At 53.2% G+C, this 14,511-nt stretch overlaps 8 protein-coding genes and 1 non-coding gene across 9 annotated transcripts; 3 read left to right on the forward strand and 6 right to left on the reverse strand.

Annotated features, from left to right (window-relative positions):
* Positions 1 to 162: 162 nt before the first annotated feature.
* SODALDRAFT_93188 (hypothetical protein) lies at positions 163 to 1,349 on the reverse strand. The gene is made up of 4 exons (XM_028615795.1): positions 1,138 to 1,349; positions 791 to 1,006; positions 582 to 675; positions 163 to 517 (listed from the first exon to the last, which is right to left on the reverse strand). The coding sequence occupies exons 1-4, from the start codon at positions 1,146 to 1,148 to the stop codon at positions 311 to 313; spliced, it is 528 nt and encodes a 175-aa protein (XP_028468099.1). The 5' UTR covers positions 1,149 to 1,349; the 3' UTR covers positions 163 to 310.
* A 320-nt stretch (positions 1,350 to 1,669) lies between these two features.
* SODALDRAFT_93180 (hypothetical protein) lies at positions 1,670 to 2,451 on the forward strand. The gene has a single exon (XM_028615794.1). It carries the CDS (start codon positions 1,953 to 1,955, stop codon positions 2,418 to 2,420), a length of 468 nt encoding a protein of 155 aa, XP_028468100.1. The 5' UTR covers positions 1,670 to 1,952; the 3' UTR covers positions 2,421 to 2,451.
* A 30-nt stretch (positions 2,452 to 2,481) lies between these two features.
* SODALDRAFT_271249 (hypothetical protein) lies at positions 2,482 to 2,694 on the reverse strand (the record flags this gene model as incomplete). The annotated part of the gene is made up of 1 exon (XM_028607763.1): positions 2,482 to 2,694. The coding sequence occupies one exon, from the start codon at positions 2,692 to 2,694 to the stop codon at positions 2,482 to 2,484; it is 213 nt and encodes a 70-aa protein (XP_028468101.1).
* Positions 2,576 to 4,034, reverse strand: SODALDRAFT_93158 (hypothetical protein). Its single transcript, XM_028615793.1, has 2 exons — positions 3,752 to 4,034; positions 2,576 to 3,267 (listed from the first exon to the last, which is right to left on the reverse strand). Exons 1-2 carry the CDS (start codon positions 3,930 to 3,932, stop codon positions 2,732 to 2,734), a joined length of 717 nt encoding a protein of 238 aa, XP_028468102.1. The 5' UTR covers positions 3,933 to 4,034; the 3' UTR covers positions 2,576 to 2,731.
* SODALDRAFT_321672 (hypothetical protein) lies at positions 4,026 to 4,725 on the reverse strand (the record flags this gene model as incomplete). The annotated part of the gene is made up of 2 exons (XM_028609642.1): positions 4,026 to 4,092; positions 4,175 to 4,725. 2 exons carry the CDS (start codon positions 4,723 to 4,725, stop codon positions 4,026 to 4,028), a joined length of 618 nt encoding a protein of 205 aa, XP_028468103.1.
* A 246-nt stretch (positions 4,726 to 4,971) lies between these two features.
* Positions 4,972 to 6,845, reverse strand: SODALDRAFT_330006 (cyclin-domain-containing protein). The gene is made up of 2 exons (XM_028611098.1): positions 5,836 to 6,845; positions 4,972 to 5,733 (listed from the first exon to the last, which is right to left on the reverse strand). The coding sequence occupies exons 1-2, from the start codon at positions 6,600 to 6,602 to the stop codon at positions 5,235 to 5,237; spliced, it is 1,266 nt and encodes a 421-aa protein (XP_028468104.1). The 5' UTR covers positions 6,603 to 6,845; the 3' UTR covers positions 4,972 to 5,234.
* A 362-nt stretch (positions 6,846 to 7,207) lies between these two features.
* SODALDRAFT_t74 lies at positions 7,208 to 7,290 on the reverse strand. The gene has a single exon. It is a non-coding gene; the product is annotated as a tRNA-Lys (tRNA).
* A 1,275-nt stretch (positions 7,291 to 8,565) lies between these two features.
* SODALDRAFT_338136 (armadillo repeat protein) lies at positions 8,566 to 11,839 on the forward strand (the record flags this gene model as incomplete). The annotated part of the gene is made up of 3 exons (XM_028612751.1): positions 8,566 to 8,860; positions 8,978 to 10,752; positions 10,820 to 11,839. The coding sequence occupies 3 exons, from the start codon at positions 8,566 to 8,568 to the stop codon at positions 11,837 to 11,839; spliced, it is 3,090 nt and encodes a 1,029-aa protein (XP_028468105.1).
* A 2,080-nt stretch (positions 11,840 to 13,919) lies between these two features.
* Positions 13,920 to 14,475, forward strand: SODALDRAFT_93253 (hypothetical protein). Its single transcript, XM_028615796.1, has one exon. It carries the CDS (start codon positions 13,958 to 13,960, stop codon positions 14,252 to 14,254), a length of 297 nt encoding a protein of 98 aa, XP_028468106.1. The 5' UTR covers positions 13,920 to 13,957; the 3' UTR covers positions 14,255 to 14,475.
* The last annotated feature ends 36 nt before the right edge of the window (positions 14,476 to 14,511 follow it).

Below are 14,511 nucleotides of genomic sequence, written 5' to 3' on the forward strand. Positions count from 1 at the left end.
ATAATGGTCCATAAACCGATATCCGACCTGACTATCCTAGAACGCCGGGGACGCGTGCGAGCCTGCCCCTTACCCAAGTCGGAACAGGAGCAGTATGAGTATAAGCTCATCGTCCAATCTCTGTGTTGAATCACCGTGTCCTCTCCCCAAGTCTTGATATATTTCTGCATCGCGAGTCTGCGGAAAGGATGGTCGTATCTCGAAAAAAAAAAAAAGGGGTGAAATAGTCGTGGTGCTTCGAAGGGCGAAGAATGGGAAGCAGCGGGGGGTTGGGGGCATAGGCATCCCCCCTCAGTATATACTCGGGCCACTAGAAAAGCCAGACGTAGACGAATAATATCCAAATGGCGACGAAGAAGGCCAGCCAGACTTTCCAGCTGACTCCAGTGCGCTCAGCCATGACGAGCATACGGTTCATGGTACCGCGAAGTCGGAGACGGGTCGAGTCGAATGTATCGTTCATCTTGTCGGCAAGGGCGGATGATTCGCGAATCTCGTCCCCGATAGAAATTGTCATCTGGGGTATAACACGTCAGTCAACCTGCGATTAGGAAGGGCCAAAAGAAAAGAGGACGCCTTACATCCTTCAGGATCTTGACCTTCCCCATTATGCCTTCCACATGCGCATCATTTTGGCTCTCGAGCTCGTTTAGAACGGCATCGCTGTACTGGCCTCTGTGGAAGCGAACGTTAGCCGTGTCAAGGCCGTGTGTAGACTACCCCTGTCTTGACCGCCACGTCCATCTTGCCAGGGGCGCGGGTCCTGGCATCGAATCCTCTTCGCACGTACTTTTTGTTAGGTGTTGCCGACCTGAACCCGCCCGAGATCCCTAGTCCGGGAGACCCAGCTGTTCCGGCTCCTCCAGAGGCAGCATACCCATAACCGTAGCCACCTAATGTGCTAGGGCTCGAGCTCACGGGCCGCCGAGTGGTGCTATTGTCGCCGGTGTAGCCTTCGAAAAGGGCGCTGCGGGAGTCGCGCTGGTGAAGGGAGGACGTGCCGAATCTGCGGGCAGAGAGTCGCGGAGTTAGTCCAGCGGTCTGAGGGGTTCGAGACTCGAATGCGATGGGTTCCGAATGTCATTTGGCCAAACCGAGGAGATTCACGGCAGAGACACTAGGGTAGAGCGTGCGTACCTTGATGACATGCTGGTGCCCTTGATTTCTCGATCACAGGTTTCGAAATCGTCGGCCGTAGTGACGTTCACGGCGCGACAACGTTCTCGCTCTAAGAAGTTCGACTACAAGTGGCCTATGAATTGTTCATGTGCTATAAAAGGCGCATCGTCGGGTATCTTCCACTTTTATTCAATATATTTTTTAGATTTTCACCCTTTTGTCTATGGCAAGTCCAGGGGGGAGGGACCCGTGCTTCGTGTCAATTAAAACTGGTCGGGCCATGTGGCGTCACCAGACTTGGGGGGTGGATCTGCCAATGGGGGTGTCTCATTAACGTGTAGTTGTCTCGATATCACCCCTCCTGTACGAATACTCACTCCCTCCGCATACATAAGGTAACACAGGCAAGCCCTCCCTCCACGATCTTTTCTTTCTCCCCTTCCCTTTTTCCTCACTTATTTCCTCTGCAAAGACCGGAAAAAGGCCCGCTCTAAGACCATTTCCCACTTCCCGTTATAATCACCCGCTCGGGGCCTTTCTGAGGAGCGCCAGCTATATCGTGTTGAGGTTGACGAGTTCATCGATATGGCCGAAACAGCGTACTCGGTTTTCGACGAAACAAACCGATCAATCTGGCATAAAAGGGTTGGAGTCGTTAGTCTTGTTATCTTGGACATTGCGCTTCTCGTCTCCAACAAAGGCAAGGTCATTTCAAAAACATTCTAGTAGCTTGTACGTGGTTATAGTAGACGTTGTATATTCACGGAGAATGTCTGTATGAGATGGAGATCGGGAGAAGCCATAACACACGAAATGCTCACAATTATTAGTCAATGGCTGGTCACCTTTCTGATTTGCACTATCAATGTATCCGGGAGAACCCGGCAAAGCATAAGGCCCTATGCCTTTTAGCAGCAATCATGGTATCCGCAAAAGGTATTGGAGGATCATTGTTGGATTCAAGAGGCAGTCAACACTTACATCATTCATTGAAACTCCGGGTTCATCGTACATCGCGGTTCATGGCGGCTTACATTGCGGTCTTGGCTAACTACAGACAAGTCAAAATGGGGTTTCTTCGCTGCGCAAAAGCCTACCACAGCTCCTTCCGTCCCTTGATACTGAGAGTAACAGGAAAAACAGATGCGCCAGCCCGATCAACCCACATCGTCCGAGTTAAGAGCCCTGCCAACCACGTCACCGGTGCGTCTACCGTAACACGATGCCCTATTCCCTTTTGCGTCATCTCGAAACCGTCGCTCCGCCCTCGTAAGCCATGTTCTATCGGAAACAGATCCTAACGCCGGTGAGGAAACGTATCGTCGTGCGGGACAGACTGTCGCGTATAGCCGATTGACCGTCTTAATCGGTGTCCATCTTGGTATCCTTATCCTCATCGGGAGCCTTGAAGTCGTCGTCATCATCCTCGTCTTCGTCTCCTTGGGGAGGGTTCTCCTCGGCCGCCTTCGCAAAGTCGATAACGCGGCCGCGGGTGCGGCGGCCACCCTCGACAATGTTGTTGAGATCGATCTCTTCCATACCATCGTCCTCCTCCTCGAGTCCTGTGTATGCCATGTTAGTCCCGCATTGCACCACATGAATCGGCCCGCGCTCAGCTGGCGCAAGCAATAGAAACAAGCGCACCGTTGTCATTCTGTCGCGGGTTTGCAATGTTAGCCAAAGACAAAAATGCATAGGGATGCGGGGAGACAGATCGCAGGGCGAAGACGTACCTCCTCTCCCTCGTCACTGGAGCTGTCGGCATCATCCTCATCCATGGCCATGTCCTCGACTTCGGGCTCCTGGGCAACCGCCTTGCCCTTGCCCTTGTCGACAGCGGCAGTGGTCTCGTCGCCGGCGACGTTGGCGACGTTATGTTCTCCGGCCATTGCGAGTTGAGTTTGACTTGTTGAAAATAGGATACTGAATGACGAGATTTTCTTTTTCTTTGCCTCTTCTTTCCTTGGTCAGAAAGTGCAAAGTTCCGGCGGGACTGAAGATGGTGATAAGACCTCGAGATGTTACAGCGACAAGAGCTCAAGGGACGCGAGGGGCGCGGAAAGTGGGCTTTATGGGCTGGGTCGTACTGGCCCGTTTTGCGCAAAGCTTGTGAGTGGCATGCAGGTGCTGCGGTAACGGCGCTAAAGACTAAACGGTATTAGCCGGATTCTGCTCTGGTCCACAACCACGTGACTCTCCACACCTTGCATGCAGCAGCACAAGCTTCAACAAACATATCGTCTACAATGGCTTCCAAAATGGGTTTGAGAATGGCTAGCAACAGGAAGGCTAAGCGGAATAAGGAAAGCCCGCGATTCAGTCGTCAAGCAGCTAGCATGGCCAGATAGAAAAAAGCGTGCGGGTGCATAGAGAATCTGGAGAAGTCCGGAGAGGGAGATCCGGTACTTCGTACAACTGTTGTCGGATTTCTAGAGCTTCCTCGGGATTCCCGACTTGGGTCGTGCGGATGGTTCGCTCGCCTTGACCAGTCGGCGAAGAAGCTATCTACTAAACCATACCATAACCAAGGCTCTCAGGATCCGAGATCGACTATGAGAGTGGTCGAGGCGACGAGCTTTAACAAGCAAAGAACAGAGACAGAGAGGATCTGAGTTAGGAGAGAACCACTCACAATGGCATGACCTAGAGCGCAGTTCTTGCAGAAACATCACAAAGAAGGCAAGAAGCCGTAGAAACCGTTTGTGAGTGCTCTGAATGGCCCTGTCAATGTGCCTTCGTTGCGAGATGTAGGGACGCCATATCAGACAGACGGTCGGTTCGCTTCGCGGTTTTGGGTCTCTTCGGCATCCCATCACTCAACAACGCCGCAGTATTATTCGCCATATAATCCCAGGGTATAATGCAGTGTGTCATCCATGTGTCCTCAAAATTCCTATTCATACACTCTACTTCCCGTCGCCTCCGCCGCCCCCGAGGGTCAACACGGCGAGTACGGCCAGAACCCACCAATACCTGCGTCAATCCACTGTTAGCATGCTGGCCGAGAGCGAAGTGCGATTAGAACGCGAGAAAGATCACGGGACAAGGTACGCACTTCTGCAGGAACGACTTTTCCTGTTCCGGCACATGCTTCTTCCCATCCGGCGTCAACACAACCGGCTTACCCGCCTCGGGTGTCTTGCCCTTCCCAGTGACATGGACGATGGCCTGGGGACCGAAATCCCTCGTCACGCCCGCATCGATACGCACGCCTCGCGCTGCAGCCCCGAGGACCGTGCCGTCGGTATCGACGGTCAGGAGCAGATGCGGCGAGTAGCCCTTTGAGAAGGTCGATGCCGAGGTGACGGAAGTAGATGATATCCAGGTCGACTTCTTCGAGTCGTAGAGTCCGATGCGAACAAGGTTGGCGTCGAGGTCAGCGTTCGTTTCGGTTTCGGCGTCGGCCTCGAAGAGTAGGTCCGGTGCATCGTAGGACAGAACGGTGGCGGATTCGGGGGTCGTAGGGTCAAACTGCACTTCAGCTAGGCGCATAGGTTTGGGCGAGCCGCTGGCCGTAACGAGCTGATAGTACAGTTGAGCGTGGTGTGGTGAGGCCACTACGAATGTCGCGGCGACCAACGCCGCGAGAATTGCTGGGAATCTCATGATGGACGTCTCAATCTGTGCCGCCAGTTCACATCTGAGTGTTACGTTCTCCGTTCTCAGTTTCGTCACATCTCCAACAAAGGAACGGGAGCTCAATTACGCCAGAGTGGGTCCAGGCCTCGGAGAAACGGACCGGTATTAATCCGAAATTCTACGTGGTCAACGCAAGGCTGGCAGACAAGACCTATGTTTACGGATACGAGATGCCAAATGTCACATTCCGTAGCTCGACTACGCAGAAGTGTACGTCGTATGAAAAATTGCTTCCCATCTATTCTCCCCAAGTACGCCATTTCCTGCTCCCCATCCCTCGAAATTCGTAACGATTCCTCCCCGTCGTCCCCTAGAAGGGCAAATAAGGGCGTCATGCAAGCGCCGGTTCAATAAATACAAGCAAAGGAGGCGTCGCTCGCGCATATTGTGATTGATGTGATTAATTCCCTGGCCCAGGAGAACCAGATGAGGTGGCCGGGGCCGATGCCGATGAGATGCCCTTCCGATGCGATTGATCATTCTCCCATCTCCTCCATGTCATCTGATATATCCGTTGAACTTCCCTCTGTCTCTACTTCCTCACCTGCCACGAGGGGTCGCTCGGTTTCGGTTTCGGTTTCGGTTTCGGTTTCATTTTCGCTTTCCAGTACGTAACCAGGGCACCGTTCGACGAGCCCGCGGTAGTATGCCACCAAAACGTCAGGGTTGGGAACAATCTTCCACTCCACGCGGTAGAGAAACTCGAGCTCGAGCAGCTTCAGCTCGGCGACGCGTACACCGCCAACGCGGGCGTAGGTGCTGTTGTTCCAGAATGAGTCGGACAGACCCTTGGCGGCCACGGTTGCCGCTGTGATGAGGAACCGGTGCACTGTTAGGGTATTGATGGTGAATTCGGGATACAGGGCGCACATCCGGTCGATGTAGTAGACCATGGAGAGTAGGAGCGGCGGTGTTAGAGTCGCGTGTTTCGCTAGCCGGTTAAGGTATTCCAGCACAGAGATACTCGGCGCAGTTCTTCGAAGGGATTGCCGCATCAGTTAGGTGAACAACTGCGAGGCAGAAACACGACACATCCCTAAAGAAGTTGGGAGCCCGCATTGAATTCTTCCTTCTTACCTTGAATGAAACCTTGTTAGGTTGCCCGAGCGCAAGGCGAGGGCGTCGTTTGTCTCGATCAACTCGGAGAGCATGTGTGCAATCAAGATTACCATATCTTCCCTCTCGCAGAACTCATATTTTAGGGGCAAATTTTTATGTGGCCGGGGCGCCGGGCGCTGGCGTTTGGCTGAACTTGATCCTTCGGACCCAGCATACGCGGACAGATTGGGCGGTGGCGCAGGGTCATGTCCTTGCGATGCGCGCCGCTTGCCTGGCGACGGTGTGGTATTCCCAGCTCCTTGCTGCCGTATAGTCGACGCCGATGGTGAAGGTTCTAGGATGGTCGGGCGGGATTCCGGAATTGTCGGGTTTGTCGGCTGCGAGTGAGAGGTCGCGGGGGCTCCTGATGCAGAAGCCGATGCTGCTATCGTCACCTCGTCGGCTCGAGGGCCGGCAACGGTGGAAGATATGGTAGTGGTGGGTTCCATCGGGGAATACTGCGTGCCGGCATCAACAGCCACATAGCGTTTTGGTTGCGCCGGTTGTGCCTGTTTGGGCGGGGGGGTCGTCTGAGGCTGCTGGCGTGAGGGGGTTGTCGGCGAGTGCTGTAATGAAGGAGAGGTCTTGGAGAGTGAGGATGATGGGGATATAGAGCGTCGCCTTATCAAGGAGGCAGACACGCGCGATGGAGAAGGTTGTGGAGACGAGGGGACGTGAGTCGGAGCATAATGAAAGGTGGTGGGAGAAGCGTTGGTTGAACTGGCAATCCGCGGAGAAGTTAACATTGTCGCCGGCGCATTGTGGATTACTCTCGTCGCGCTCATATATACGGATAAATCGTAGATCGTCTTGATATTCACAATCCCTTGGGTCGGTGGAGGGAGTTGTATTACATTGATACAAGACAAAAATATGTCGGAAGTTGGAGGGGCAAGAAGTCGGATGCTGCGGCCGAAATTCTGTCCGCTGGAAAACCGGTATCTTCTGCCTCCTCCCTCAGCTTTTCGGGTCTCATTGTCCTACCCAGGCGCCCGATGTAAGACCGGCGAAATCCGTGGGTCTCGCACTAAAGCAGCTATCAACTGGTAGCCACCACGGTGGTGGGTTGGGGTAGATTAGTAGGAGTACACTTAAAACAGACCGCCCAATCAACGGCTTGATATTTGGCACGTTCTAACGTTGTACCTACTGCCAACGAGGCTTCCTTCAGCCACAGATAATAATTAGTTGGTACGAATTTTGGCTGGAATATTCTTGTCCCAGATAATTATTCGCAGGGTATTTGATCAAAAGAAGAGAGACTGAATCCAGAGTTTCGCGGGATAGCGAATTCCAATGAAGGAGAACGTGTTTCGAATAAAGGGTTCGAAAAAAAAAAGCAAAAAGCAATCGCTCAGCGTGGGGCTCGAACCCACGACCTTGAGATGATGCAGTTGTAAAAGTCTCACGCTCTTCCAACTAAGCTAGCCGAGCTGCTTCGGTTGTTCATCCTGCCCCAGAAGAAAGTTAATTACCTTCACAAAGAGCAGCTCTTGAATCCGCGATCCTCCTTATACCGCAGTTTGGCTGAATTATAATTAGCCGGCAGAAATGTAAAGCGTAAAGAACAATCAAGGGATAGCTGCAAGTGCAAGTTTTGAGAGGACTTGTGGCCACAGTCTGGTTCCATATCTTCGAAGCGCTCGCCAGACCTTGGGAAGTGCGAGGTCGGCTCAGAACCAGGATGCCTATCCGTCCCTACCTTACTCCGTGAAGATAGATCGAGGATAAAATAAATGGCCAGATGGTTTCATCTCCAAACTCGCCCCCCTCTCTCTCTCTCATCTTCTCTTGCTTCTACACAGATAGCCTTTGGCAATCATAATGCAGTTAATAGGTGATATGCAGCAGCGGGGCCATAGAGCTGACTTCCAAGGACTTTCGTGGTAGCATCGACGGGGATTCATCTTGGCCTCATATTTCAAACTTTTTGGAATGTTTTGCATAGAAACTGTGGCATTTTCAGGTAAGAATATGGAGGTCCCTACGAGTTTGTGCGAATGAATACGTACTCAATCCCGGTCGGACAGTGAGGTCTTGACAGTTGCCTCCGTGAGGCATCTGGGTGATACCTGCCCAGTTAGCAGTTAGGTATCGAAAGGTACCTAAAGATATGGAGTAAGGTAAGCAAGCACAGCACGTATTTGTGGGGCGATTACCTGTGACCTGCCATCCCTTTACCGTTTGTTGCCACTGGGAAAGTGAAAGAGAAGCTTAGCGAATTGGCGACTTCGTATTGAAACTTCTGGTAACCGTAAAAAACAGGAGGAAAGAAAACTCTAAACCGTATGTACCTGCCATGACTACTCCGTACATCATATTAACCTGGCTCAAACACTTCATGGTCCTTATCTCTCCCCCCCCACCATTTCTCATCACCAACCGTGTGTTTACAAAGCGTCTCAATAACAGTTACCGGCATCGACTTCATCACCACCGAATCATCGACTAATGTCTGTACGAGCCAGCAAATCGTCAACCCCCCCTTCAACTTGCCTTTAGCATAGCTCACCGAAGCTTTATTCGCTCCTCAAAGTCAACGGTCACCGCAGCCATCCGATACCTTAGGCACTCTTGCCTTTGCAAACCCCAGGTTTTTCCTCCGACACTGGCCAGGAAGACGAGATCCGAGCTTTCGTCCGCCAAACTTCCCGTCTCTGACGCGGCTGCTGCCATCTTCGCAAATCGAAAAGTGTCGGGTTCGACCCCATGGCCCAAGACTCGGAACCTCTTCTGCTCGCCTTCATTCAGAATGCGAGAACCTACTCCGAACAGACAAGCGCCCTCGTGGCCCTGAAAACTGACATAGTTGGACATGTGCAGAAGAAGAAGTCATGGGTCGGCCAAGGCGTTCTGCGGTCTCTTGTTGGCATCCTGCAAGCCAGCAGGTTACCTTCTAAGACCAACGGGAAACCCAGCAAACTCCCGACCGACAGCATATGGCTGAGCGAGGAAGAGACGGTGAGGTTAGAGGCTTTACAAGTGCTGTCCAGCTTTGCTCTTGGTACGATGACATGCCCCTCATTCCGCCTCCCTTCTTTGCTTCTTTCATTTCTTTTTCCTTCCAACCCCCCTCTGTCACCTTTCATAAGATATTGAAGCTGAATGAAACGTGCTGCAGGAGGTCGCGCCTTCGTCGAACCCATCATCGCATCTGGTGCCATAGCCGCCATACTATCCAACATTTCTCCCAGCACCAATCCTCCTTTAGTCGTCACAGCCGCTCTGAAGGCTCTCGTCAACATTTCCGACGCCGCTCTGTGGGTGACCGCATTCCCGCCGCCGGAAATACAGCAACTGGCCGAGGGCCTCTTCTCTGCGGAACACCTACACGATCTTGGGGAGATCCTGTGGCAGGCGGACGACTGGGCCGCCCCCGCTTGGCATTATCCAGTCCCTCTGGTAACCGCCTTGATCGGTCGTCTTTGTCGGGACGAAAAGAGCGCACTCGCACTGGCGGATTCCGAGGTTTTCGACCTGCTCGCGCGTGAGTTGGCGAGGTTTGTTGTGGCCCGGCGCCTGGAACACGGCTCTTTAACTTCTATGGTAAGAATGGCAAGGCAGTGCACCGGCCTCGCTAGCTTACTCCCTCCGCTCCCGAGCCAGCGCTCAAACTTGGCGTCACTCCTGGAGGCCCTGACTGCCATCATCTCGGACTCGCGTTACAGGGCGGCCAGACTAGAGTCGTCCCCGGCGATTCTGGCCGTTTTCTCTTGCCTCGTCTTCACAGGCCAGTCAGAGACCGAAGACCGCGAGAAGGATCCCGGCAAGGTGCATCCGCCGGCTCCCCGCCACCAGGGCCACGGGTTTAGGGCGCAGCAGTCGTCCTCGACCCCTCTTAGCGCAGGAAAATCTGGGGAGAACGCCCTCCATTTGTCCAGATCCGATTGTGGTGGATTTGGGCATGGTTTGCCCGTGCAAGATGCCTCGCGCCACGAATCCCCGACCCGCGGCGAAGAGCCCGCCTCTGAGATTTTCGACACGGCCATGATCCCATGGCTAGCTGTCTTGTCCAGAGAGGGGCCGAAGGTTGAGCGTCTTATGGCTGCCGGATTGACGACCACTCTATCCAAGTACGGCGGGAGCCCAGGTCGGTCCAAAACAACAACCAAACTAGAGTCGCTCGTCATACCCATCCTTGTCGATATGGCACGGGAACAGAACACGAAAGTGCGGGCTACCAAATATTCCACGGTTAGCCCTTCCGTCTCCCTCACATGGGCGAGATCAGAGCGGGTACCGGTCGTCCTACTCGTTCTATCTAGGTTAATAACAGACATGGAACGCTTGCAAGAAATTGCCTTCCAAAGTGGCGCGGCGAAGGTATTTAGTAAGCTGTTGAAGGACGCGTACGAACCCGTACCGTCGTCGGCATCTGTTCCACCCTGGTCCCCTCAGCCGGATACTGGAATGGTGGTAGAAAGCAGCTCTCCAGACTGCCAACTGGGACCGGAAGCCGAGCCGCTGCTCCTGGTGCAGAGGGTGAGGCTGCGCGAGGCTTCTCTCAAGGCCATCGCCGCTCTCGCGGCTGGAAAGGACGAGTATCGGAAAGAGTTTCTGGACCAAGATATTGTTCCCTATGTCGTGCAGTCTCTCTCCACAACCCCCGGCAAGCCCTCTGGCCCCAAGGATCGGTCCAAGAAAGACCACCCTGATGGGCCTCTCCCCAATTCGGCAACGTCAGGCTACGGGAGCAATCCGTTATCGGTCGTCATCGCGGCATGCCACGTCGTCAGGGTGCTTTCACGCTCGGTCAGCGTGCTCAGAACGGCTTTGGTGGACCACGGCGTCGAGCTGCCTCTTCTGCAGCTTATGAAGTATCCTGACGTCGACGTCCAGGTTGCCGCTACGGCTGCGGTCTGCAATCTGGTCACCGAAGTTAGTCCTGCCAAGAATGTAGGTTGCCGCCCATTTTAACTCTGTCCCCCGAAGACGAAGCGTCAAAACGCTAATCATTGTCCAGACCTTGATTTCGAAGGGCGTCATGAAGGTACTATGCGAGCATGCGCACTCTGTTACAGCGGCGCTGCGACTCAATGCCATGTGGGCCCTTAAGCACCTGGTGCATGCCGTGGGTACGGACATCAGAAAACAATGCCTCGAGGAGCTCGAGTCGGGTTGGCTAGTCCGGCTGATATGCGACGACACCGAGGACGATGCCCTGCACTTGGCCAAGTCGAATCAAGAGAGGCAGTTCCCTGGCAGCGGCAACCGAAGCGACGATCTCGACGGAGACGTCGAGATGGGGCGGGGCGATGGACCCCCGATCAACTTTTGGTACGGCAGCACGGGCATCCCTCGCGGTTATGAAGACAAGCCGGCTCCGTGGGTCTTGGAGGTCGAAGGCAGAATCATGTCCCTCCGTGAGGCGGAACTAAACCCAGAGCGGAAGGCACGGAACGACGACCTAGCGATCCAGGAGCAGGCACTGAACTTCATCCGGAACCTGATCGGGCCTTCAGGACAAGGAGGCAGCTCGGAGCTGGCCAGCGAGTCGACGGAAATGATAGATCACCTGCTCAACACCCTCGGACAGGATCGATTCTTCGGTATACTGGCGAAGAAGCTCCAAGCAAAAGTGCTCCACCCGGGCACGAGGCGGGCCGGTGCGAGCCCCGTGGAGACGAGGGTGCTTTACCCGCAACCCAAGGTCGTCGAGGCGGTCATCTACATCTTGGTGCACATTGCGGCCAGCGTACCGCGCCACCGGCAAGTGGTGATCGCGCAGGCGGACCTTCTCAAGCTACTGGGCAACCATTTCTCGAGCAAGGACAAGGACGTCCGGTTGGCGCTATGTGCTCTCATCAGTAACCTGACGTGGCAGGACGACGATAGCGACGCGAGAGCATGCGGGCTTCGTGCGCAGGAGCTCAAGAAGCTGGGGATGCTGGGCAAGCTGGAGGCATTGGAAGAGGACTCTGGTCTGGGCGTGCGCGAGAGGGCCAAGACCGCGCTCTGGCAACTGAAACAAGCCTTATTTTAAAGCAACCGAATGGGGCCGAACGGACAGAGGCGCATGAGGCTGCTGTGGCTCGTAATTGAAGCCTGCGCCCTTGGTACTATCGCCTGAGGCGGAGATTGCTGGGTGAGCCTAAATAACGAGCACGAAGACAAAACGATTGGCCAAGCACAATGGCAGAGTGGAACATGAGTCTCGAATGGAGTGTTCTTCGTGGGTCGGATTCTGGCAGGATGGTGAGCTCTCTTATTATTCTTGTTATCATTATTTGTGGGGGGTGGGGTTTTCTGTAGAGAGAAAAGAGGGAGGTTTGGGGTTCAGCCCATCCCATACCGTCGATGCATGCCAAGACCCAAGCAGCATGGGAGCATTTTTTATGATGATCGGAGTGGCAGGGACCAAGTGGGCAGAAGAGATGCAAGTTCGATACCCCGAATTGCTGGCATCGGCTCATTGGACCGGCACGTCTTACGAAGTCTCGCGGTATGATGACGACAAGAGACGAACCATGAGAACACAAAGGCAGGATAAGGTACAGCATCACTACCACACTTACATAGTAATGGTAAAGCAGAAGTAAAACATTATCCTCGAGTGACGGCGGTATGATTGCAGAGCTGAGTCGTGCCGATAACTTCATGTCCCAAGGATCTCATGGAGTTGAGCCCTAAACGGGCGTTGTTTCAGCGTCCACCCAGCAGGCCGGCATGCTTTCGAGTACATCCATCATGGAGATGAAGCTAATCCCACGGTGGTCCATTAGATGTAAGAGGATGGTTAGTACTTCGTACAGAGTATAGCATATGTCGGTGGCCTCTCGCATGAACCTACAAAAGGCTGTGGAAGATATTAATAATGGAGACTTGAGAAGAACCCAAGTCATCACAAGGGTTCAGACGGCTTGTTCGAACTGAATCGAGCAGGGCGCTGTTATAGGCCAGACAAAGGTGCAGATTATTGGAATGTGCATCGTCTTGACTTCTGTTTTACGACGTGCCTCGATGAACTCTACCTTATAAGGTAGGTAATATATGGAAGTATACATTCCTTTCCGATCGCCTCACGACAAGACTAAATGATAATTACAGTAACATGTATAACGTCATGTGACGAGTCCTCTGGAGATGCTTGGAGGCTTCCCATTCGATTACTAAGACATTGATAGACGACGTCGATAGTCGACGTTGACAGTCGACGTTGGGATGTTACCTAATACGTAGTAACTATTAACAGCGGCCCATGCTTCATGCGCTCGGCCAGTTCCGTCCGGACGTTGTTGATCTAGCCCGTGGATGATTACGGAATGGCTGGGGTATCCACAAGAGCCCCCACTTTTAAGCAGTTTTAACGGCTTTGCCACATAATCTGCTAACGTTCACGTTTTCCGGTATGACATGCGGTATATTGGGCTTGGGTGGTTGTCTGTGTGCGAAGTATACAGCACGGAAATAAAAATGTCCTACGAATATGCGTGGTGTATGATGTATCCCCTGCATCACGGCACTCGGCCTGTGCCCCACCAGCACATGACAGTTGCCAATCATCCACGGGACCAGCCTTTGGCCCGCCCAGAGTACGACTTTGATTGCAGTAGTGATGTCTTTTTGCGGAGCATTGACAGGGAATGTCTTCTCACAGCAATGAAGTCATTGCCCAAACCCAAAGTTGACGTGACGCTCGTAGAAGACAGGGAGCCGCTTTTGCATATGGAAAACTACCTAGGTTCATCTTGGTTGTTCTCTCTTTTTTTTTTTCTTTCTTCCTTGGGCAGAAAAAGTGGTATACATATAAGCCGAGCATTTATTTCGCTGATCCTTTATGGCAAATCGGATGTTGTTATTCAAATCTGATCTCGATTATCCATGGCGGGAAGATGGCATATACCTCGCTCGTTTCTTGTGTCATTGACCGGTAAGGGAAACGGCTTGCTGGGTCTAGGCCCTCATGAATCAAAGATACTCCATATCACACATCTACTCCGTACGCCAAAAATATGTAAGAAGTACTTAAAAGGTAGAAGAAAAACGAACCCAAATCCCGAGCGTTCCATGTGGCGTACTCGTAGTTGGCTCTTGCATCGCTTGGCGGTCCTGGGTGTCGTGGTGTAAGAAGTAAACATTGAATGGACGACTACCGACTACCATGCTACCGGCCGCCCACCAATCGCCCCTTCCCCTCCCCTCGTTCCGTTTTCGCCGTTTCTTGCCACTTTTCTATCGCCATCGCCGACATTCTCTCCTCTGCCTTGCGTTGTCCTCCGTCCTTTCCGGCCATCGTTCCATATTCTGCCAGGGCCCTTCCCATGGCCTTGCAGGCCGGAATAAGGTACCTACCCCCTTGGTTGAGGTCTGGTATGGGATACGGGACGGAAAATTGGCAACGGTAATCCATCACGCCCCTGACCGTTTCCCTCATCTCGGTCTGTCTACTCAGTGTTGAGCTTGGAGGACTTACCCCTTTATTGCTTGTTGGTTTTCGGTACGATGCAGCTGCAAGGGCGGGAAGGACGGGAAAAGGACTGGTTGAGCCATGTGTAAGAGAGCCAATTGGTCATCAGATGATGATGTCGACGATTTGGCTAAGAAAAGCATTTACGTATGGTGTACGAATACTTCCTACTGTTTATGGGGGTATGTGCGCTGAATGGGTAGGTACAGTAGACACCTCTGTTAGATTAGGAAGGGGCCAATGATTGT

The sequence above is a fragment of the Sodiomyces alkalinus genome (genome assembly GCF_003711515.1).
Source record: "Sodiomyces alkalinus F11 unplaced genomic scaffold SODALscaffold_2, whole genome shotgun sequence".
Lineage (NCBI taxonomy): Eukaryota > Fungi > Ascomycota > Sordariomycetes > Glomerellales > Plectosphaerellaceae > Sodiomyces > Sodiomyces alkalinus.

Coding starts and splice junctions, on each gene's coding strand:
- SODALDRAFT_93188 (XM_028615795.1), bottom strand. Junction 676..790: donor TCGGCAACACCTAACAAAAA/GTACGTGCGAAG, acceptor TCGCTTCCACAG/AGGCCAGTACAGCGATGCCG. Junction 518..581: donor AGGTCAAGATCCTGAAGGAT/GTAAGGCGTCCT, acceptor GTTATACCCCAG/ATGACAATTTCTATCGGGGA.
- SODALDRAFT_93180 (XM_028615794.1), top strand. CDS start 1,953: ATGGCTGGTCACCTTTCTGATTTGCACTATCAATGTATCCGGGAGAAC.
- SODALDRAFT_93158 (XM_028615793.1), bottom strand. CDS start 3,932: ATGGGATGCCGAAGAGACCCAAAACCGCGAAGCGAACCGACCGTCTGT. Junction 3,268..3,751: donor GCGCTCTAGGTCATGCCATT/GTGAGTGGTTCT, acceptor AATACCGTTTAG/TCTTTAGCGCCGTTACCGCA.
- SODALDRAFT_330006 (XM_028611098.1), bottom strand. CDS start 6,602: ATGTTAACTTCTCCGCGGATTGCCAGTTCAACCAACGCTTCTCCCACC. Junction 5,734..5,835: donor CTAACAAGGTTTCATTCAAG/GTAAGAAGGAAG, acceptor ATCCCTTCGAAG/AACTGCGCCGAGTATCTCTG.
- SODALDRAFT_93253 (XM_028615796.1), top strand. CDS start 13,958: ATGCTACCGGCCGCCCACCAATCGCCCCTTCCCCTCCCCTCGTTCCGT.